At 40.1% G+C, this 25,339-nt stretch overlaps 1 protein-coding gene across 3 annotated transcripts; it reads right to left on the bottom strand.

The window, feature by feature from the left end:
* Positions 1 to 8,339: 8,339 nt before the first annotated feature.
* On the bottom strand, positions 8,340 to 25,138 carry LOC143124679 (NACHT, LRR and PYD domains-containing protein 1 homolog). 3 transcript variants are annotated; one of them, XM_076286390.1, is made up of 5 exons: positions 24,844 to 24,933; positions 17,016 to 17,161; positions 13,871 to 14,007; positions 13,531 to 13,576; positions 8,340 to 11,465 (listed from the first exon to the last, which is right to left on the bottom strand). In XM_076286390.1, exons 3-5 carry the CDS (start codon positions 13,902 to 13,904, stop codon positions 10,331 to 10,333), a joined length of 1,215 nt encoding a protein of 404 aa, XP_076142505.1. In that variant the 5' UTR covers positions 13,905 to 14,007; positions 17,016 to 17,161; positions 24,844 to 24,933; the 3' UTR covers positions 8,340 to 10,330. The 3 variants fall into 3 exon arrangements, with proteins under 3 accessions (XP_076142505.1, XP_076142504.1, XP_076142506.1); XM_076286389.1 differs by lacking the exon at positions 17,016 to 17,161 and having other exon boundaries at positions 24,844 to 25,138; XM_076286391.1 differs by lacking the exons at positions 17,016 to 17,161; positions 24,844 to 24,933 and adding an exon at positions 22,790 to 22,861.
* Between the last annotated feature and the right edge of the window lie 201 nt (positions 25,139 to 25,339).

The following is a 25,339-nucleotide window of genomic DNA, read 5'->3' as shown; positions in this document are numbered from 1 at the left end:
CTTCTACAGCCAGGTTGTTGAATAAAAAAAATAATAAGACACTTATGTGTAAAGTGTTTTTTACCCCCCTTGTGTTTGTAGCCTAGCTTATGTTTATCAGTTGAGCTGTTGGGAAAACGTTACGAACTTTAGCCTGGGTGAACCTATAACGAACCTGTTAGCAAATGTGTATCAAACAGATTTTTCAGGATAATTAGCCCTAATTACCAATCACATTTCACATGTCAAATAAAGCCGGCTGATGTCTGATAAACGGGTCCGTACCACACACAATAAGCGGACCCGTATTGCATATGATAAACGGATCTGGAACACGTCAGTAACAATGACTACCATACGGAACTGGGCCAGTCTTAGCCCTTATTGGTACCAGATCCGTCAAACGGATCCAGACCAATTTTGGACCGATGTGCGTTTGGACGCCGGATCAGGTCCATTATGCAGATCCGTGCCGGACGTTGTGGTAGGTGTGGGCCAGTTCCGTCCCAGTGTATGTTTGCTATCTGGGAAGCGCAACTCCAAAAAGGAGAACAAATGAGCGTCCGGCTTGAGGCTGCGCCGGACGCTGGACAGGGCTTTTAAAATCCATATGTCCGGCCTAAATTCGAACGTATGGCCAACCTATCGCTCTTTCTTTCTCATTCTACCGTAGGCTTCCTCATTCCGCGTCCTGTATATCTCTCTGGCCTCAGCTACACCACGAAAACGTCAGGCATATTATTTTGTACATAGGCCTACTGTATTATTACTGTTTTCACTTCTTTAACCACACCCGTGAAAAACATCTTCACTCTGCAACCACTACACTTCCTCCCGTAGCCTAATAGCCTAGTCACTAATTGCGTTTTAAATACACAAAACTGGATTGAGACATCACTCGCTCTCTTGCACTCGCTGGCGGTCCCATACGCACATTTAATAGCCTACCTCTCTTTCGAAAATTCAGTTGTATTTAAGACTATTTAAGGATCCGCGGGAACCCTGCTTTCTGAATGAAATAGTGTGACCTTCTCCATGAATTTTAATTCTATGAACTATGCGCTTCTTCGTTGGTGTTCAGCCGTTTCTTCTTCAGGTCGGCGGACTGGGAATTGAAACTAGGAATCGAAATTTAAACTTTTGAACGATTCCGGGAAAATCGCAAAGATAGTCCTGGTTACAACCAATACTCTATATTCGATACCCAAGCCTACTCTTGAGCACAAGAAATTTCATTACTGATGAATACTGAATCCTTTTATGCGTACATGACAATGAACTTGAACTTGTACGACTTTATCATTTCTTAATGTGAGAATAAGACAGCTTTAATATGATTTATTGACTTCATTATAAGATACACACCCAACAAAATACAGTAGCCTAACAGTTCTACAGCAGTAAATCCCCACACATCACTTTACAATTAGACAACAATGAACTAACATAAATAACAAATGTCTAAAACATGCTCAAGATATCTTCTGCAATCTTCTCAGTCTTAATAAACAGCATGATGATATGATATCTAAGTTAAGTTAAGACGTTGCTCCTGTGGAACAAAAGACATCATATAGCCTACTGGCCTAAAAAGAGAATCAATTAAAAATATTGCCACAAGCGGCCATGACGGGTCAGAGCACATGTGGCTCCGCGACCTGTGCCATTTCGGAAACCAACAATGCACTCACATGTAGAGCGAGTGTCAATGCACATATCTGATGTGTGTGCAATTTGTTTTTGCAGTTTTATACATTGGAATCACTTACTCACTTCCTGTGTGTCAGCCTTGTATGTTTTTTGACTGGTCATGTTAATAGCAATGTCTCAGCAAGTGTGTCAGATTCTGTAAGTGCGTGTATATCTGTGTGTGTGTGCATCAGTGTTGCGCGGGTTTGGTCACAAGCAGCCCAAACTCGCCCAATATTTTAATCAACCCGACCGCAACTCAGACCGCAAATATTAATTAAGACAAAATTATGCCTGACCCTCGATCTGACCTGCTTACCGTAAATCCTCAAGTTGTGACCTGGGTCTTGTACAATGCACAGGTCTTTATTTGGGGCAGGCATGTATTCAAGGTAGGCCTTTATTTCTTATTAGGCAATCTGTTGAAGAATTTTATTCTTAGAAATAAAATAAAAAAGGTTACTTATAAAATAACAACTTGCCAGACACGCCTTCATGAACAATAACAAATTAGCTAGATAACAGCAAGTTAACCCTCTAACCGCCCATGTCGCAATATTGCGACAAGCGTCATTACTGAATAAAACAGACGATAGATGCGAGTACAGTGTAAAATCTCATTTGTACTCTTGACCACTAGTTGGCAGACACCCAGAGCTTCGATTCAAGCTCAACCTTTTTTTTCAAAGTTTTCAGGAAGCATGCGAAAACACGCGAGAAACACACAAAGAAGACGTGCATTTCCTCCATAACGCGGAAGCGATGCGGGCCTTAGTTTTGCACAAATTGAAGCAGAAATACACCAAATGTTGAAAAAAAAATTCACGTGTGACGAAGTCTTGGATCTGTTATTCACCTATTATGATTCTGAAGGAGAATATCTGCCTTTTGGAGAATATGATCGATCGTCTATTGACTGATAATCACGGTGCGTCTGTGAATGGAGGTACGTCTTTGCGACAGTGTCCACTAAGCATACCATGCTTATTTCGACCGATTTCGACCCTCTGCCCAACATAGCTGGAGGTGCCAGTGGCAATATTGATGATAGTGTCCGTAATGGATGTGGTATAGACAGCAGGGGTTGTAAAAATAGGGCTCTGAAGAACTACAAAGTCACCCGCGATATGGAACTGATTTGACCAGGCTACTTTATTGTATAGTAGCATAGGGTTTGTGATTATAGTAATAGTTTACTATTGTTGGTTTACATGTGACTGTATTCCTGTTCATTTGTTATGTTGGTGAAATGACAAAAAAAGAAAGAAAAACTGCTCAAATATGTTCAACATCTAGTATTTACTGAAATGTGCATAATTCACAGTGGTTACCATCCAGTGACGTCATAATATGCAAATTAGATGAGTAAATTTACCCCCTTCATAAACTTCTGTTCATACTAAATGATTTTCACATTTACAGTAGGACTTTATCTCTGACCACTTGCAAGCCATGGCCTTTTGAAATTTTTATGTACAAATCCAATTTATTATTTTTAAACCCTGGCGGCTAAAGGGTTAAGGCGTTTTAATGGGAGAAATTTTGTTTGGAGTGGCTAGGTATTAAAAGCAGAAGATTTTCAGTTTGGTTTGGAATTTAATTTACTTTTGGACTGTTTGATTATATTGCTGGGGGGTACTTGAACACTAAGACAAGATTTCAAGGCCATGGACATACATTTTTCTTTGGAAAACAGAAATGGTGAAGGCAGCAAGGTAGGCAAGAGAGTCAAAACGTTAGCATAAGAACTGGTTTATAATGCTGAATGAAGCACAAAGCTTTACTGAAGCACATACACTGTTTAAAGTGACAGACACAACGAACTAAGGTATCTTTTATGGATGTGTAAACCTATGGCCAATACATACCGGTAGATATGGCTGTGTAGTCCGTGCACCATAATATTTATTCCTGCAGGCGCCTGCTCACGGCTGTAGCCTAAAAGTTTAACGTGGGCAGGTGGCAAAGTAGCAGCATTATTTTACTGAGCGACTTGTCATTAGGTCTTGTGCCTAGTCTAAAAAAGCTGTCCCAGGTCAGTATATAAAGCTATCTATTCCTTGCTTGAGGCACTTACTCTGTTTGGCTGGGAGAGCTTAGTCTACCAGTGCTGCGTTTGTGATGAGTTAGGCTACTGTATGCTGGTCGTGCCTGGTTTGTGACTGTCATACTTTTAAATGGCTTTGCAAGAAGTGCATAGAACATAACTTGCACTACTGTCATCTTCTTTAAGAATCTTTCCAAATATTTCCCATATCTCTTTTCCTACAGTGCATGAAAATACACTGTTCTGTTATCCAAAGTCTTTTTCTTCTTCTTCTTATTAATCTAACTAAAATGCATGCGTCCAATTCAGGTTCAACCGTTCAATGTAGAAACTTCATTCAAACTTTGTAAAGTAGGTCTTGAAAATGACACCTGTGCAATGTACTTTTCGTTTCTGTAAACTTTATATTATATTAACAAAAATCAAGTTTACTTTAATTAGCCCATTGTGATGTCATAGGGCCAATGCAAATTGATTTGTCTGTATCGACCAAAGATTCTAGAGCGGAGCAAGATAGATCAGTTACGTCATAGGCATGAAGTACGCTCTGAGCCCGACAGGGCGCCATTTTGGTCAGCTCAGCGCAACATTTCACAATACAGTTCCAATTCTATGAGCCCATCTGAACACTGTTTTTAACGTTGCCAGCTTTTTTTTTTTATTACTCAGTAATGAACTGCAAGAACTGACAGAGTGAAAGGCCTGATTTATCTTTTTCCAAGTTTACACTGAATAAGGAGAGGTAAATAGGCCTATTATTTAGAAAGAGAGGCCCTAATGATGTTCTAATTGAAAACAATTCGCTTGAGTTATAAATTAGCTTGTAGGCCTAGTCCTAGGTATTATTAAGGCCTACTCATCTAGCCTACTGTAGATCCTCAAATTATGCCCGGGGTCTTTTATTTACTTATAGTCTGCGTAAGCACATGCCTTTATTTTTGCGTAGTCAAATTTAGTTAGCCTATTTTTTAATTAAGCATGATTTACTTTTTATTAAATTCGTAAGCTGAGTCGCAGCAACAATTGTGCAAATGTGTAGGACTGCTTCAGCCTCTCGCAAGCTCAAAAGAGGGCAACAAGTGACTGAGCTTAAGAGCGACGTGTTGGAGATCCGTGGTGTAAATATAAACTTTCAGTGTTTTACAATGTCTTTGTAAATTACATTTAATTAAAAAGTGTTTCATTCATCCGGGTTCTCCCTAGGACAACGACTTTTCATTTAGCCTGGCCTCTGCCTGCCTATATACTTCCACTCGATTTCTTTTCCCTACAGTACTCAGTCTGGAATAGGTTGATTCGCCCTTGTTTACTTTGGAAGTTGGGCAGCCGAACCAACCAGCGAACAGAGGGCGTCCCTGAGAGCGATTACGTTACGTTACGTTATGATCCAAGATGGCGGCGCGTGCACACGCAGCGACCTCTCTCTGTCCCAACCGTACGGTGTTTTGTTCGTTAAAAAAGTGTTTGTCCGAAAGTTTTACATGTTCGTCTTGTCTTACTACGTCGTACTACAAGTACAGCAGGCAGGTTCTACTGGATAGTCGTACTACAAGTACAGCAGGCAGGTTCTACTGGATAGTCGTACTACAAGTACAGCAGGCAGTTTCTACTGGATAGTCGTACTACAAGTACAGCAGGCAGGTTCTACTGGATAGTCGTACTACAAGTACAGCAGGCAGTTTCTACTGGATAGTCGTACTACAAGTACAGCAGGCAGTTTCTACTGGATAGTCGTACTACAAGTACAGCAGGCAGGTTCTACTGGACATCTGCAAAAGCAAGTTTTGCAGCGTTCTGGACTTTGCAACAGAGACGCTAAAGGAACTCGGACTACTCCGGCCTGCAACAACACCAGACCTAGCCTGCTACTCCTCCCCCGGAAAGAAAGGATCGGAAGCGGTGTGCGAGGAAGCAGAAGAGGGGCAAGCGCGGAGGCGTCCGGGCCAGGCTAGCGGCCAGCCCAACTCGCCCAGCCATACCATCCATTCTCCTGGCAAATGTACGATCACTGGACAACAAAATGGATTACATACGACTGCTGAGATCAACGAACCGGACAGTGAGTAACAGCTGTGTGCTCGTATTCACTGAGACTTGGTTAAATGACAACATTCCGGACTCTGCTGTACAACTGGAGCAGCTAGCATGCTATCGAGCAGACCGGGCCATTGTAAAGGGTGGAGGAGGAGGAATCTGTGTTTACATCCGTGACGAATGGTGCCGGGACACTGTAGTAGTATGCAAACACTGCTCACCACTGGCGGAGTTTATGATCATAAAGTGCCGTCCTTTTTACCTGCCAAGGGAAATTACTGCGATTCTGCTAGTCGCAGTATACATCCCGCCTACCAACAATAACAGCGATAGGAACACGGCCCTTAGTGAACTGTACCAGGCTGTCAGTGAACAACAGACGGCACACCCAGACGGTTTCACCATCTTCGCTGGAGATTTTAACCATGCAGACCTTAAAACTGTTTTTCCAAAGCTACACCAGCATGTTGATTTTCCAACAAGAGGAGACAACATCCTGGACCTGGTCTACACTACACACAAAGGAGCATACAAAGCCACCCCCCTCCCCCACATTGGACTTTCTGACCATATATCACTGTTATGCTAATGCCCGCATACAGACAAAGAGTGAAAGCAAACAAACCGGTTCGCAAGCAGGTAAAAGTGTGGCCTGAGGGAGCCTCTGATGCTCTTCAAGACTGCTTTGACACAACAGACTGGGAAATGTTTAAGCAGGCAGCCACTTACAACAATCAGACAGACATAGAGGAGTATACAGACACTGTAACCTCTTACATCACAAAGTGCATTGATGATGTGACCCACACAAAAGACATCATCACTCGGCTAACTGGAAGCCATGGCTGACAGGGGATGTCCTCAGGCTGCTGAGGGCCAGAGACAAAGCCTACAGAGCTGGGGATGAAGCTGGCATGAGAACAGCGAGAGCCAACCTGTCCCGTGGCATCAAGGAAGCAAAAAAGGAATACACTCACAAGATAACCACCCACTTCAAAGACAGCAGGAACGCACAAAGCCTATGGCAGGGCATTCAGGCCATCACGGACTACAAGCCCGCGCCACAGAGCTGTGAGAGCAAATCCCTCTGCTCAACAATCTGAACCACTTCTTTGCTCGCTTTGAAGCACAAAACAGCACTTGCCCACAGAAGACCCCTCCCCCTCCACACGAGCAGCCCCTGTGCCTCTCTGCCGACAGCGTGAAGAGGACACTTGCTGCTATCAACACCCGTAAGGCAGCAGGCCCAGACAACATCCCAGGTCGGGCGCTGAAGGACTGCGCTGAGGAGCTTAAGGATGTCTTCACAGACATCTTTAACACTTCCCTGAAGCAAGCCATCGTCCCATCATGTTTCAAAGCTGCCACCATCATGCCTGTGCCGAAGAAAACCGCTCCATCCTGCTTCAATGACTACCGCCCCGTGGCACTGACACCCATCATCATGAAGTGCTTTGAGTGGCTTGTCATGTCACACATCAAATCCATTCTCCCCCCCACCCTGGACCCCTTCCAGTTTGCATACCGAGCCAAACGGTCCACAGAGGATGCAATCTGCTCTGCCCTCCACCCAGCCCTCACCCACCTGGAATAAAGAGACTCATATGTGAGATTGCTGTTTATAGACTTCAGTTCTGCATTCAACACCATAATACCACAACAACTCATCTGCAAACTTGACAAACTGGGACTCAGTACCTACCTCTGCAACTGGCTACTGGACTTCCTCTGTCAGAGGCCTCAAGTAGTACGTGTTGCAACAATATCTCAAGCAGCATCACACTGAGCACGGGGGCCCCCCAAGGCTGCGTGCTCAGTCCGCTGCTCTTCACCCTGCTGACGCATGACTGCACTGCAACCTACAGCAACAACCACATAATGAAATTTGCTGACGACACAACTCTGGTGGGTCTCATCACCAAGGGCGACGAGACTCAATACAGGTTGGAGGTCGACCTTCTGACCACGTGGTGCAGGGACAACAACCTCCTGCTGAACGTCAGCAAGACCAAGGAGATTGTTGTTGACTTCCGGAGAGGTCACACCCAACACCTGCCACTGACCATCGACGGTTCTGTGGTGGAGAGAGTGAGCAGCACCAAATTCCTGGGGGTGCACATCAGTGAAGACCTCTCCTGGACCACCAACACTGCATCACTGGCGAAGAAAGCTCAGCGCCGCCTGTACTTCCTGCGGAAACTCAAGCGAGCAAGTGCTCCACCAGCCATCATGACCACATTCTACCGAGGCACCATTGAGAGCATCCTCTCCAGCTGTATCGCTGTGTGGGGCGGAAGCTGCACTGAATACAACAGGAAAGCCCTGCAGCGCATAGTGAACACAGCTGGAAGGATTATTGGTGCTTCACTCCCCTCCCTGAAGGACATTTACACCTCCCACCTCACCCGCAAGGCAACCACAATTGTGAGTGATGCAAGTCACCCCGCTCACAATTTGTTTGATCTACTGCCCTCTGGGAAGAGGTACAGAAGCCTGCGCTCCCGCACCACCAGACTCACCAACAGCTTCATACACCAGGCTGTTAGGATGCTGAACTCTCTCCCCCCTCCACCCTCAGCTACATAACATCCTGGACTTTTGGACCCACAATGGCTGCCTTGCACTACTCCACTTGCACTACTGCACTTGTACACTTGCACACTTTGCAACTTGTTGTTGTTGTCCTGTTGTCCTGAACACTTCTGAACACACTTCTGCTGCTCTTACATAACTTGCACCACTATGCCACTTGCATACTTAGGTCAAACAAAACTACCTCAGCCATTTATTGGCCTGACTTTTGCACTATTATATTGACTGTCTACTGTATGCACAATTGCACAATTTCAACCAAATTTTGCTGCTCTTATTTCTTCATTGTATGTGCCTTCTTATTTTTTACTTTTTATATTGTTTACTTGAATGTTATGTTTGTCTGTGGACCTAATTGGTAAAATATGTCTTGTCTCCACCGTGGGATAGTAGGAAACGCAATTTCGATCTCTTTGTATGTCTTGACATGTGAAGAAATTGACAATAAAGCAGACTTTGACTTTGACTTTGACTTTACCCAGGCATGGTGTTTCAATTACTACGTCCCCGCCCCTGAAGCAGACCGCTTGGAATAGGCTACATCAACGTAGGGAGCGAAAAGGGCTTATACTTATGAAATCTTTGAGCAAATGTGAATAAAAGGCGCAAATTAGGTTGGTGTGAGTTAATTTAGCTTTTTAGTTTAGCCTATTAACAGTAGTGTCACGAAGTCACAGTCGAGTATGATGTTATCGTCATTTGAAATAGGCTACGAACGTACCCGAGTCAAACTTTAGTTTAGTAGGCTACATGGTCGCGTCAAAATCGCTATTTTTCAAACACTAAGAAGGCTCGACATAGCATGAAACTTTTATCGAAGCATCATCAGTGTCTCTACATATGAACTCGAGCATTGAGAACATTGTTCGTGTACACAAACCATTCATACATTATATTTTACATCACAACTTTTGCATTTTCATGCACTGGTAATTCCTCGGAAATACATTTCCTAGTTATTTTAACTTCTCGCGTCTTCAGTTTCTTTACTTTACCGTCTCCACCTATGTGGCAAGTATGATTCAACCAATGATAGGCCTATCTTTGAAAAGCAATTATGAGTTAAATATTGATGCTAGGCTTCTCGTGATACTTTAAGTATTTTTTAAAATATATATATTTAATTAGTTTTAACTTACCCACCCGCAAATGACCCGAATATCATTAAAATATTTTTTATGACTCATAACCGCCGGTGACCGCGGGCAACCGCTCAATTTCTGGCGGACCGCGCAACACTGGTGTGCATGTGTGTGTTTGTGTGTGTTCCAGTATAGATGTGTGAAGTTAGGACACTAGTAAGTTGACATGCACCTAAACTGAATTAATCTAATGAATCTCAATATTCAAAATACATTTTAAAAAATCTTTCTATTGCCAGTTGGTGGCACTATACCACCCACATTATTAATTAATATCATCATAATATTAATATCCAATATTTTTGGTTTCCAACCAATTAACCAATGTGTTGTCAATCTGGCACACTTCCTGTTTGGTCAGCTGGTGGAACTAGACCGGGTTGGCAGTTTGGGCATGTGGATACTGTCAGATTTATATTGACTAATATTTTGTTAATAAATTCCAAAAATCTATTCTGACTTTGGCCAGCTGGTGGCGCTAAGCTAAACTGGGTATACATTCCACATTTCTGGCACATTTTCCGTCCCAGCCCTGCACAGTCATTGCTTGGGCCCTAAATATCCCAGGACTCCACATGAAAAATATAATAACACCATAAAAATATTGAAAATAAAATATATTTTTAAATAAAGCTCAGTTAAAGAAATCAGTTTCAATCAAACATAAACAAGAAGCTATGATCTAGCAATAATAATAATAATAAAACTGAAAAACACAATATAAGGTTCAGTTAAATAAATCAGTTAAGCAAAAATAAAAAAATAACTATGATCTATATTATAAATCTATCAGTACAAGAAGTGTGTGTGTGTGTGTGTTTCTCTTCCCTCAGTTGTTTAGCATGGGTCATTTAGTAAGAGTGTCAATAAGAGTGGGTTCATGTTTCTGCAGAATCTCGTAGAACTTTGCTTTCCCTTTGCGTCCACCTGCTTTCAGGAAATCATATATACGCCTCATTTGATTTTGATAGGGTTTTTTTGACATGATATCGCTGACTTTCTCATCATTGATCAGGTTATACCTCAGCAATTCATCTGCTATTGGTCTAATAAGACAAACTCTATCAATGATCTCTAGCCTATGTCTATCAACAAACTGAGCTGCCTTGACCACACTCTTCGTATTGGTCTTGCCGAAATCATCCTTTTGAATGGTTTCTTCCCACACACTCGTATTGTCTTGATTGTTAGTTAAAGTCATTTTCAGTTTAAATCTAACCCTCCTCATTGCTACCTTATAAAAGTTTGGCGTGGCATCGTAACGTCTCAGAATCATCTCCTGTGGTGTCACTGTGGACTTGGGCATTGTGGTCAAGCTGTAAGAATCTCCTAGTCGCAAAGGTTTTTCTGGGTCAGGTACGAGTATCGGCATGCTCTTGCACTTCTTTTCCTGACACCTCACCCTATCCTCAAGGTCTCTGTCAGCAGGTATCAGGTAAGTACGCTGTACAAGGGATGTGTCACTGGGACGATAGTGCAGCAGCTTACAGTGCACAAGGGCAGCTTGCTCAGAGTTTTCTATAATCACAGGCCCCAATGGACTAAATGAGGGGTTACAAAATGTGGCATGAAACTGGCCAACCTCACAGATTTCGAAGGACACCTCCCCATCGTGCCCATGCAAGATTTTCATAGCCTGCTTTACATCATTTTCTCTTATACACACATAATGGGGCAGATGGATCTTCTCCAGTTTACCAGAGAAGACCTTGATGTTCATCAAAGGACCAGCTGGTTTGTAACCACTTTTGGCCAGCTTTTCTCTGAACTGTCCCCAGCTAACATAGCGATACTGTAGGCTAACTTTACCATTACACTCCCAGCGCACACCAGACCTGGAGCACTGATGTGCCCCAGAGGCAGAGCTAAGGCAAAAGGTTAAAGAGCCGTCTTCTCCTGTAGAAACTTCGGGATAAACAGACCCCCAGGATCTGCTTTCTGACACATGGGCACATCGTTCACAGTGAATCTTTGGGAATCCTCTGTAAGCAGCACCCATCAGGAAACAAGAATAGTATGTAAAATATCATAGCTCAACATTTTTCATCACCACTGAGAGATAAGGCAGATTTCAAAGGTACAGCCTTCAAAGGTAGGTTGTTTCCAGTTTTCAGAGCCTGGTCTGACTACAGACCAGGTTTGTTTACAGTGTACTCACAGATAGGGATGTAACGATTACCGGTATAATGGTAAACCGCAATAAAAATGTTGACGATAATAATTACTGTTTTCATTTCAAACATCATGATTATCACTGTTGATTACCGTGGTGTGGAAACCGTGTGTTTAATCCTTCCCAGCTTCATCTGAGCCTGCTTTTGACATACAGTACACTACAATTCGGATTAGGCTACACCTGATTTTAAAAGGCGGAACTTTTTAACCGCAAAATGTGCACTGTATCATGTAGCCACTCTGCGTCTTTTTATGTTCGCGTCCACATTAAATCCATTCCACTCACGTTATCAGGAGAATACAGTGGCCTAAAGTTTTATTTTGAACGCTTACTTTGGTCTCACTCATTGCATCCAAATAACAGAAATAGCAAACTCCAAGTTATGGGAGGGTAAGTTAAGCTATAAGCACATACAGGGTGGCCGTGGGTCCTTAAAAAGTCTTAAAAAGTCTTAAATCACTTTTCCTAAAAATAAGGCCTTAAAAAGTATTAAATTGTCTTAAATTCAGATTGGATGGGTCTTAAATATTTTTTTAGTCATGTCACCACGAAAATGCAGGCAATCTGTTCTGCCAGGTCGAATATTCTCGGTGTGCGCTGCGTTGTCTATGATTAGGTCAGTGCCCATTTTTGCGCAGCTTTTAATGACGTGAAGTACTGTAGGCCTAACGGCAATATAGGCGTAGGCTACCTCCAATGGTTGATAGCCACTTAGGCCTACATCAGCGTTTCTCAAACTACAAGGACTGCTGGTCCACGGAGTCGCGGAGTCTAATTATGCCCGGTCCTTCTGTCACTAGGTAACGACATTTAAACGAACAAACTTGATTCTTGCAACTTCCACAAAAACGGAGCAGAGACTGGATAATACACTGTCTAGTTTAGCATTGAGTATTGTACAGTCAGATTTGAATATAACGTGGCTATTGTAGACTAATTATTCTTCCTGTTTGATAAAGATCTCCAAATCAGTGATTTACATCTATCTGCTCTGCTTTTTACCATACACAAAAACTGGTATTGTGTTTCCAGAATCTTTACATTCAGACATTCAAATGAAATTTCGTTAAAAAGCATGTAGCCTAAATATTTTCTCCATTTGCCTACTATGTGTATGCTGCTTGCATTAGGGAGCATCCCAGAACAATGACACCCATATACGCCTAATTGCTGTTGTTTTGGGAAGTACTTTTTCTCATGCAAGCATCATGCAAACATGCAGAGTAAAGCAATTAAACTATTGCAATTATATTTTACATTAAAGCGGTCCTCTGATGTGCATGTATTCACAAACTTTGACTGCTTCGAAGTGCATGTATAACAATATAGCATAACAATAATAAGGATATATAATAATTGTGATAATGATCGATTTTACCATAGGCCTACTGTTCATTCTGAACAGACATCAGTGTGTGAACTTGGAAAGAGTACTGTATATTTTCACTTCTCCATCGTAAGTTTGGTCTTAAATTTCACTTAGAAGTGGTATTAAAAGGTCTTAAAAAGTCTTAAATGTAACTTGTTTATACCTGTAGACACCCTGACATAAGCAATTAAACATGAAGAAAAAAGTGAACGGGACACTTTTTGAAACTATTTCAGCTTGTGTAGGCCTATCAGTGCTTTCTGAACATATTGAACACACTTTTAGAAATACCGTGATAATACCGAAAACCGTGATAATTTTGGTCACTATAACCGTGAGGTTAAATTTTCATACGTTACATCCCTACTCACAGAATGGGCAGCTAGCGGTCTTGAGGAGATGATTGCTGAATGTGACAAAAAAAATTTATTGGGTAGAAATTGCGTACGATTGCTGACTGCACCTTTGTCTGTCTGTCTATGAGAAGCAAAGAAATTCCTACCCGTCATGTACTTCCCATGTGCGAGTCTGTAATTCCGAGCAAGAGGCTGGAAAGAAAAATCGTTGTTTAATTGATATTGCTGAGATTGATGACTGATTGAGATGACGTCTTTCAAAACAAAATTACTTTTGCTTTATTGATCACATATTGATTGTAATATAGCCTAGAATGTTTAAGTGTGTTCATTCTCTTCACCAGCCACATTGAGTCTTTTGCTACTCCAAATCAGACATAGGGTTAAATCAAGAAGTGTAGCATTGGCCTTTTTATGAAGAATTCATAATTAAAACAAACACAGTCTTTCAGTTTCAATGACAATGTAATTACAATAATTACAAACCACTGAAAGCTGGTGATGGTTTTCCCACAGCCATATCATCTACTTCTCTTCGTTGTCTCTTCTGGTAGACTTCCCCTGAAGACTCCTGCTGTTTCAAGGTGGAGACGTCGGATTTTTTCTTCACTGAAGAAGCTTTTCTGGGAATAAATGAGAGCAAACACTAATCTGAGTACTCAGCAAAACAAAACTGAAACCGTCAAGTGTCCTTTGAGAAGAAAAAAAGTAGGCTATGTGCAAATATTTGTGTAAAAGGTGCGCATGGGACCTCAATTAAACTAAAACAGTATACACTTTACATTTTTGTTTCCTAGTATTTTGAAAAATATTGTGTTCTGGATTCGCCAGTATAGATAGATAGATAGATAGATTACTTTATTCTAGGGGTGTGAATCTCTCATGTAAAAGACAATACGATTCGCATCTAGATGCATGGGCACGATTCGATACAAGAAAAGATACATGTTCATAAAAAACGATTCAGTACGATTCGATGCAATTCGATGCAGTTCAAGAATGGAAAGCATTCTGAAAGATTTTTTATCATTTGCTCAAGGTGCACATTAATTTTATATGATAAGTTATCATGGTCATGGTTGTCAATTAGGCAAAAAAATGTGTGAATATGATTATCTAAACTGAGGGTTGTTTCATATACTGTACTGTATTGAAATAAAAAAAGAATAGTCTACATTTCAGTCAAACACAGCCGCCAAATACAACATATTTTTTTATAGACTTTATAGTTATATCTGATTGTTTTCATGGAGCTGTAGCCTTGTTGAGGTAAGACAATACCGAAATAAAATAAAACAGTGCTTAAGACACTCTTGGCCTTTTCTCATATAGCCTACAAGAATAAAATAGGCCTACATATCAATGAACTCTCTGGGTTTATTTTGTTCCAACGGTAGACCAAATGCAGAAACCTATAATGCCACAAGTCTAAGTGAATATGAACAAAATAATTGGCTAATAATTTGTGCATCGTTTTAGCAAGGGCCAAATTATTATTTAACATTAAGGAAATCCCTTCATCAAACTTAAGGCTATACTCTACAGACTATCGTTGCTGTTTAGTGTTTAATTTCGCGCTGGATTTTGAAAAACAAAAGAGTAAAAACTGTACAACAAACGACCGAGTGCGAGTTGTCACGTGCTTAAGTTGCAGTACATGTATGGGTAATGAGGTCATTTGACAACTTTGGGCAATGAATGTAGCCAAAAACGAACTGCATTACCCACAATTCCGTGCCACGTATAGTTTCAAAACCGGACGTGGGATGAACGCGCTGCTTGGAACGTAAATGAGAGTCTGAGCGAGCAGAAAAAGTTGTGAACTGATTCGTAACAAGTAAATCGATATAACGACCAGTTCATTTCAGTTTTATACCGATACGGGGCTTCACGTATCGATGTAGCCGTACCTTACACGTTAAAAACGGATACCGATACGTATCGGTTAATCTTTACACCCCTACTTTATTCCTCACCAAAGGGAAATTATGGTGTTACAGCAGCAATTAATAATATAAACATACAGTATATCACACATATACATACAAGTTAGAAAATAAATACAATTGGATAGTCTCTGTTGAAGAGGTTGTAAACTGTGCATTGCCTCAAAAGATTTTCCTTTCACAGCACAAAGGTGAGTTATTGTAAGTTATGTATAGTTATAGCAGTGGGCAGGAATGATTTTCTATAACGGTCCTTGTTACAGCGAAGTTGAAGCAACCTCCAGCTGAAAACACTCTGTTGTCTGACCAGTAGTTCGTTCAGTGGATGTGAGGTGTTGCAACATCCTTCTCTCAACAACTAGGGGTTCAAGTGTACTTCCAAGCACAGAGCCAGCTCTTTTAATCAACTTATTGAGTTTTTTTGTGTAATTTGCTCTGATACTGGTGCCCCAATAGAACAGCAGACTGGTAAAACATGTTCAACATCCTGCTGCACACACTAAAAGACCTCGGGCTCTATCTTTGCAGTCAGCGCATATTGGAATTTTTTCTCCACAGGTAAATTAGGGAATTCGATTGCGCCCACAGGGGCTGTTCAGCGAAAAGACGGGGCATGTTCCGGCGCATACGTTCCCTGCTATATGCTTTAAAGCAACACCAAAGAGTTTTTTGTACTTTAAAATAATGTTTCCAAAATCGTTTCAGTCGTTCATCAACTTGTAACAGGGTGAACGGCACTTCTGCATTCACTTCGCGGCCCTCTATCAGCTATAACTGCACTATGTAAGTTTGCCAGATCGGGTAGCGGATCTGTAGTTCAGTGGAATGAGACATAAGAAAATACAAATTTGACTTGCATCTGATGTCGCAATACATCGTACTTTCATAAATCGCACAACATATTCTACCTTGTCTGTGGACACTGTTATTTGCAAAGCCGGTGCTGGATAAACAAATAGCATGCGTGCGACAGAGGGAAAGTTCTTTGGTGTAGCTTTAAGGACGCATGCATGGCCACAGGCCTGCATGAATGAATGCGTTGCACACCAATCTACAGACACCCCCGTGCACATACGGAAACATTCAAAGCCTTGATAATATTTGTCCATTTCCCGGTTTTGTTCGTGCATTGGTCACCTAAAAATTTAGTAGCCTATATAGTACATCTACATGCAATATCTTTACAACAACAACGCCTAATTACGAGCTATTCATTTGGACAACTTTATACAGCCCTATAAAGGCTAAAGTTACCTTTAGTTTTGTTCTAATTTACCTTTGTGTTTGGCTTTAAACATCGCGTGCGCTTTAACATCAGCCTAAGCATTATTCCAGCTGCGCTAAGGTTTTAAGCACCACAATTGTGCCTACCTTGTTGTAGCCCATCTGAAATAACTCCAAGCGTTGCTATATTCCCTCCATCCTTTCGTTGTTTTCAAAAAACGTTTTATATCCATGATGGCCTTGAAGTCTTGAGTTAGTGAATTATCTTAAATCAGCTTATTATGTGCTGTTAACCAGCAACCATAGCTAGTACAAGAAAGCAGCAAGTATGGCTATAATTTCTGTAGTTGCTGCATCCATTCATTGTTATTCTCTCTCCTGCTCAAACAATGTTGTGCATGCATTAAGTTGATAACGTGTTTACAAACTCTACTTTACAGAAAATATTGTAAATAGCCTACTGTCATGCAGTTAATGGGATACTGTGCAGAGTTGGAAAGTTAGGTCAACTTGGAAACTGTTTCTCGATGTTGAGTTGCCTGATGATAAGGAGCCCTTGCTTGGCCGCACACTTCGCTCATCTCATCTATACAACGTAGTTCCATTTCTGCAAACCATACATAATTACAAAGAAAAATATTACCACTCGAGGGAAATCAGTGTGGTGTCCATTAAGATGTGAAAAAATAGGCATAAATCTAGCGTACACATTTTTACAAATCACGGATGTGTTGATGACATAAATTAGGAAATATTAGATGACTTAAGGAGACGTGATGTTGAACTGCATGCCGATGCCATTTAACCCAAATGCCCCAGCAGCAGCACGGGAGAGAAGAGATTAACTGACAGAAGATATGCATTGTCTACAGAGAGGTAATGTTATATTGTACATTGCAAAAATATCACCATGCATTCATAACCTCGTGATTCAGTGAGAGTGATCCCAAAACATCGGAGGGGGGGGGGGCATTGTGAATATCGGAGCTGATTTCAAGTGGCAATAATAATACATAAAATAATAATAAAATGTATATAGCACATTTCAAGCATAGAGCACAAATAATAAACTTCCAAAGACAAAGTTTAAAAAAAACAACAACAGAAAAACAGGCCCTACAGGATAGCTGTTGACGTCTGAACAGGGTTCAGCCCAACCGACCGGTCGACCTGTCTTTCGCATCGTAGGTGATTTTCCTGTTGAACCAGTTCCGTTCTGAACAATCTGTGAGAAAAAAATTATCCAACCCAAAACTATTTGCAACAGAAATTATTTTTGGGTAACACTTTATAATAAGGTGCCATAATAAATAGCAAACTAGTCATTACCTCACCCTTAGTTAATATTTGTTAATTGGTACTAAAATATCTATTTGGCACAAGTTAATAATTTTTTCACCATTAATTAAATATTAGTTGTTTACTTTACATAAAATCTGTATGTTAATGTTTTAACAAATAGAAAACAATCTATTAATTAATATTGCATTAATATCTCTTAATAGTTAACTAAATGTCTTTTTGGCACTAATTAACAGTTATTTCTTACATAATTTAAATGTTAAATGTTTATTAACAAACTATATGTTAATATAAAAGTTAATGACATTATTATTTAAATATGAACCACTCCCCATAGGACCCTTACAATAAAGTTAAAGCTTAAAGCTTAATTGATATATTAGTAATATATAGCTATCAGCGTGGGGGACCCTTGTTTATTATTCTTTTGTTAATCTTTCTATTTTATACATTCTTTTATTTCTTAAATAAATTACTTAGAGCCCGACCGATAAAGGATTTTGAAGGCCGATACCGATACAAATATTTGTTGATTTAAAAATCCGATATTCCGATATATCGGCCGATACATATATATTTTTTCAGAAACGCGCAACAAAACATTAACAGATTTCCCTAACATTAGTTATTTGTAGTTATTTATGAGTATTGACTAAAATAATATGATAATGCATTTCAAAAACAAACTTGTTTATTTTTAAATAATATTGTCACAGTGGAACAGAGGAACATCGAAATATATTAAAGTTCTGATAAATAAAATGTATAAAAATAGAAACTTAAGATATGAAACTTAGTTTTTTGAACAAAAACACAATAACAAGTTTCATAAATATAACTTTGAACTACGACTTAACAATTACAAAAAATAATGATGACATTACTATAATCATCATTTGTATTATCATTAAACAAGATAAAGGTCACTCTTAAATGTTTGAGTGTGCGTGTGTAATTAGTCCCTATTGCCTTATAAGCTACCTTATAATTACAATGTCAGCTTGCTTATCCCCTTACCTGCTACATCAAACCATTTTCAATCATCAGTTGCTGCCTGCCTTCTAAAACCTACTACTTAGTGATCTAAATCCATTATGTAACTCGTTAATGCTGCCGCTGAACGACAGTCTGAAACGCACACTTGGCGTCATTGGATTTCAAACACGAGTAAAAGAAAAGCTAACTTTTATGCACAAGCTACCCCTGCTGAAAAAACCAGCCTGACCAGCTAAAGGTGGTTTGCTGGTTGACCAGCTTGTTAACCAGCTTGTTTGACCACCCTATGATGGTTGACCAGCTAGACCAGCAAATTTCTTGCGAAAACATACCTTCAGCTGGTTTACCCACCTAACGATGGTAATTCAGCTGGTTTCGCTTGTAGTACCACCTCAAGCTGGTCATTTTAGCTGGTGTTGCTGGTCTACAATGCTGGTTTAACTGGCCGTGCCAGCTTATGTTGGTCAAACCAGCATGACCATCTTACACCAACAATGTCAAGCTTGGCAGGCTGGTCACCAGCATGACCATCTTGCACCAGCTGTATCCCCCACGACAGGCTGGTCAAACCAGCATGACCAGCTTCCTCAGATGGTCACGCCAGCATATCCAGCTGGTGGTCCAACCAGCTACACCAGCAAAGACCAGCAAGAGCTGGAAGAAAACCATCAAAGACCAGCTAAAACCAGCTAAAACCAGCTACCAGCATAAGCTGGTTTCTAGCTGTTTTTTTCAGCAGGGACGTTTTGCACAAGCTACATTTGATACTTTTTCTCTATGTCTAAATGTTCACTCCTCTCACGTCTAATTTACATTTTACAATGCAGGGACTGTAACTACAGATATACAAGTAATAAATCATTACTTTATTTAGGCAGAATAAGTTCGTTGTGGTTTCCAAGCTCATTAATGTTAACGTTAGCGGTCTTCCAATGATATTCATAGCATTAGCTAGCTTTGTGGTTAGCTAGTCTATGATGAGCCCTAATTTAGCAATGAATAACGTCATACTGCAAATTGTAAAACATACGCTTTCAAAATAACAGGCCGGGGAGAGATGATACGTCTCACTGCTATAACTGTCACGCTATTAAAGAAATACATCTTCAGTCACATTGTCAAAAGTTAAAAGGACAGACAGTCAACTACACTGTAACAATGTAACGTAATTACTAGCTAATTCCGCTTCACTCTCGGCTTATTTAACAGCAGCAAAACTGGACATTGTTTTCACGAATTTTGTCACGCTTATTTGAGTTAAGAGAACTGATGGGGATGTTCTTTTAATTGTTATTCAAGCAATGTATGTCTCGTGACCAAATCACCATGAACACACTTCACTGATGATCTCACTCGCGGATAACTGGTTCTCTCTGCCAGACTCTGGCTGGATCAGCAGGTTGCAGGATGTGTGGCGCGTTATACACGAGTGTTGCCAGCAGGGACGGTGTAGAGTGCCCTCTGGTGGACAAACTATACAACGGCAACACTCATGACATGGTTGAAGGGTGTTTCGTCCGTTTTTATTTTATTTTTAAAATATTAATTTATCGGCCATTATAAATGCCGATACCGATAGTTTGGAAAATGCCTAATATCGGCCCGCCGATAGATCGGTCGGGCTCTAAAATTACTGTTTGAAGAACCTTTCATTAGGAATCTAGATAGTTAGGCCTATTCAAATACATAATGCCCCACCTTTATTAGAACCTTGTTATGGGAGAACATTTTTACATGTTAAAAGTGTTATTAAAAATGACTATCCGCCGATATATTGGTTATCAGTTTCAGTATCAGTCCACATCCACACAATTAGACACATACACACGCGCGCGCGGGTGCGCTCAAGCACACACATACAAGCATACAAATGTTGCTAGAGTAGTAGATGGAGACAAGTGTGACAAGCGGGAGAGGATGAACAGGACTGAGCGGAGGTCATATTTGGTACTTCTAGTTGTATCAGAGGATTCATATGATTTTAACTGGCGTAGCTTACATAGGCATGTTGCAGAACTGTTTGGATTTACATATAAGTTGGTTCAATATTGCAACTCATCTATATTATATTTTATCATGTCTGCTCATGGACCACCAGGGGTCCCCGGACCACACTTTGAGAAACACTGGTATACAGTGATCAACCCCAAATGTTAATACTAGGGCTGTCAAAATAACTGATTAATTTCGATTAATTAATTTGAGAAAAAATAATGCAGATTAATCAATCTCCGTATGACCTTTGACCCCGAGCCGTTGTAGTCAGTAACCATTAGACTGTAAAAAGAAGGAGAGAGAAGAAAATGTGCTGCCTAGATCATTGATTGGAACATTTACTTTTAAAAAATGGCCTGATGGTGTTGATTAAAATAAAGTCCTCTGCAATGTCTGCAGCAAGGAATTTGCATATCACCGGAGTTCATCAACTCTAAAGTCGCACATCAATGGAAAGAAATAGTGTTGAAATTGAGGGGAGTGTTAATTTATTTTCATTGTGTCCCCTAGGTTATATCTGTGGCCTGAAATGCCTTGTATGTGAAACAAAAACTTCTTCCCAAAGCACTTTTGAATTTATTTCCTCAGCATATTAGGTCATATCATAGATTATTATGGCCATTATTTGAACAGTGAAAATAATAATAAAAGAGTTTTTGAACTTTAATGTCACTAATGCTGATTATTCAATGATTCATTTGAATTTAAATATTTAAAATACTTTCTCAGCAAAAATTATATATGCGATTAATTTAGATTAATTAATCACAGAGTATGTAATTAATTAGATTCATTTTTTTAATCGATTGACAGCCCTAATACAAACAAACCATTTTTTTTAGCTGAACTCACTGTCCTGACCAAAACTGCGGTCTTTAGTTGAGACTGTAAACTTAGTCATGGTTTCTTCCTTGTAATTACTGAGGTAGGCTACTTCTCAAAACTCCTGTAGCCTACGATGAGAAGAAAGCTGACATTGTTACAGTAACAGTATCGTCCGTAAACGGTCTCTGGTATCGTCGAGATTTTGCGATATTTCACTATCTGTTACGGAACTTCCATTCTTAGCTGTATCCCTTCTAGCCACAACATAGGCTACACCGCTCACACTGGAAAAACAAGCACACCGAGAGATTCATTGACATGAAATGTTTGCATTAATAAGAATTATAAAATTAAAATGGTTTGTTTTATGTTGCATTCAATCTTGTGACCATATATTGAAGGTCCTGTTCTTCATGAGGAAGTTTTCAAAAATCGTTGTTGTTAACAGCATATTATTTGAGCGAATGTCTTGCATTTAACATATGTCCATGCAGGGCCGTGGGAAGTGAGTTTTGGTTGGGGGTGCTGTAGTCTGGGGGGGGGGGGGTGTTAAAAAAAGTTATTGTATTTTATTTAAACGCCTTTCTCTGTTAATGGACAACAGCATACTGGCATTGCATAACACACCCCAGGCATACATAACTGTCAAGAACATTATGGCTACACTACAGAAAAAATGCGACAAAATGTCGCAAACCACAGTAACCGTCTGCTATCTGACTCTACACTAGGTAAGAAAGTTGCTGTAGCCTTGCACCGAAATCGACGGTGAACACGAGAAATATAAAACTGTTGAACACCAACATTAATAAAACGTAATAATTATTGACGCTTCTGACATGGGTGTCAAAACAGGCTAAAGACCCTATCGCACAGCATATTAGACAGAACACATTGACTCAAAACATATGCATAACATAGGCCTACACAACGCAATATTCATAGGCTAGCCTACATTAAATTGATCCACATATCACAAATATAGCCTACAACAAATGCTGACATCATAAACGCACAGTGTAGCCTTTAACCTACACTTTCAAAAAGAAGAGAAAGAACGCTCTGAGGAGGCCACTGAAACAGGCACGCAAAGACACAGATGAATAAGTTCATCTACCTCGCTGAAGAGAGCTCTTGTTTGTGGATGGAGCTTACTCAATATCCATGCCACCTTTCACCGTGGTGCACCGAGACTCCCCGATAACATATGCATCATTTTAAGCTGAAGATTGAGGCGGCCCGTGTTCAGCTCCTTGGGAAACTCACGGTAATATTAGGCTAGCCTACTTAATATGGCATATTGTCGTATCATAAAGCTAGCGTCATAGGATATCTCCCTCAGGTTTGTTGTTAATTTGTTTAGTTTTTGTTTAGATCTCCCAGGTCTAATGTAGGCCTAACATTTGTTAGTGCATAATAGAATAATAGCAGGGGGACGGAGAGCTTCTTTTTTTTCTGATCGTGAGTGGTATGACATATAAATACGTGTGCTTTCCTGCAGGGGGTGCTGCCGCACCCCCAGCACCCCTACTTCCCACGGCTATGTGTCCATGTCTGATATACCCCGCAAATTGGCAGCATACCATGTCGGAAATGTAAAGTCCAACAGCAGCTAAATTCGCTGAACTTTTTTACCGCTTGTCTGATTGCTGCATAGGCCTACTGCTGCCGACTCCTCGCTACCTGTAGGCTAGGTAGCGATTGCTTCTGATGTCAAGTAACGACCATTTGGATATTATTGTAAAATATCGAAGGAGTTGTGGGATGTTTACATGGCAAACTGCATGTTTATTTTGTCACCCATCCCTGTTTCATTCACCCGGACTCAGGCTACGAACGAACAGGCACGTTCTGCTGTTGTTTAAATAAGTCCTGAACGGTTTTATTCCGAGATGAAAATGCAATGATAGCCTATTTGACAGAAGTCAGGTTGCTAGTGACAAAAAGCTTTCAGTGTGGTACGATCTCTGTAAATTACGTTAATTCAAGTGTTTCAATCATCCCGCTCTCCCTTATGGTTGGCTAGTGGTATCTCATTTCCAAGGGGAATATTCTTCACCCCTATGTCTTGCCACTCGGTTTCGAGGGACAAGGGCTAGGGGTAAGATGAAGGGATAGGGAAGGGGTAAAACAGAGAATTGAGATTGGCCCCTAGTCAAATGTAAAATTCCTTGACTTTTACCTAACAAAAATCCTGAATTTCCATGACCATATTTTAGTATTTTACTATTTAGTATATTATTTATCTTATACTGTCCTTATTGCTTTTTTGTTTTTTTATATTATATACTTTTAATTACCTTTTCTGCTGTTAGTGAGTGTGTGTTGTCTGTATGCTATGTGTGTGTGTTGTCTGTATGCTACTGAGACCTTGAATTTCCCCTGGGGATCAATAAAGTATCTATCTATCTATCTTTACCAATCGGGAAATTCAAAAAATGGCCATTGAAAAAACAGATAGGACTAACTACAACCACTCAAGCAATTAGTAATGGAAAAAGCTAATAACTCAATAAACACCAATGCTGTGTAAATCAGGGCCGTAGTCACCATAGACATTGAGGGGGACATGAAATATAATGAAAATTATTTTTTATGTGAGTGAAATTTTAGATATACATTTGGAGAGGATTTTCAAAGGCTGTTCATTACTATATCAACATTACCATATGTATTTTACATCATTTCATAGAACTGATCCTTCTGATTACAATGACATGTGTATCCCATTGATGGTATGTTTATATAGCCTACTATACTCTTGAGTATGTTATACTCAAGAAATAAGGTTTTTTGTGAGGAGGTCATCCAGAACTAAAAATGGAATGTTCCACGAAAGGATTAAACATTAATTTCCTAGGACAAAATCTAACAAAATAACATTTAGATATAAATGTAATATATTATTACTAGCCTACTACTACTACTACTACTACTACTAGTAGCCTAGTAGTATTACTATTAGTAAAATAAACAATTGTGCACCAGCAGCAACTTGGAACAGCATTCAAATTCAAGTTCAGTTATTAGCCTACTAAATAATAAATCTAACAAGCAAACATAACACATACAAACACATAACAACTTTCTCTTATCAGGAACAGTTTATATCGATAAGATATGATAAGTGTTAGAAGTGTTAGAAGAATATTGTCAGAACACATAACCTACCTCAAAAGACTGCCTTGGATGTTGGTAACAACCTCAAATCCACTTTTTTTTGCCATAGCTTATTGGAGCAATAAAATAATTGTAGACTAGGCTATGTAGACATATCGAGGCTTCACAAAGCAACTCAAGTGATAGCCTATTACGACAGATCTGTGCGCGTTCTCGGTGTTGGGATGACGTTGACCAATCGTGAAACGTGGAGATATGCTACACAAGACCGCCTATGTTAAAAAAAACAATTACTTAGGCTACATTTTTAGTGTATAGCCTATAACAGCAAAATAAATAGGCTAAATCTATTGTCACCATGTGTTGTACGGTATGCACGCCATAGTGGCATATTTGCACGCACAACACTACACTCATGTCAAACAATTCCCTATGCTCAGACACTGGTGTTCTTTCACCTTCTCCATTTTTTACTTGTGTTCAAAGTCGATTTTTTTGAAAACACGGTCTAGCCTACGCCATAGGGTTAATGCAAAAAAAGACATGA

The sequence above is a fragment of the Alosa pseudoharengus genome, unplaced genomic scaffold, assembly GCF_046254945.1.
Source record: "Alosa pseudoharengus isolate Yale_2024_CS ecotype anadromous, Long Island Sound unplaced genomic scaffold, YU_APseudo_1.1 YU_APseudo_1.1_scf_15, whole genome shotgun sequence".
Classification (NCBI taxonomy): Eukaryota; Metazoa; Chordata; class Actinopteri; order Clupeiformes; family Clupeidae; genus Alosa; species Alosa pseudoharengus.
This window is presented reverse-complemented; position numbering and strand designations above follow the sequence as displayed.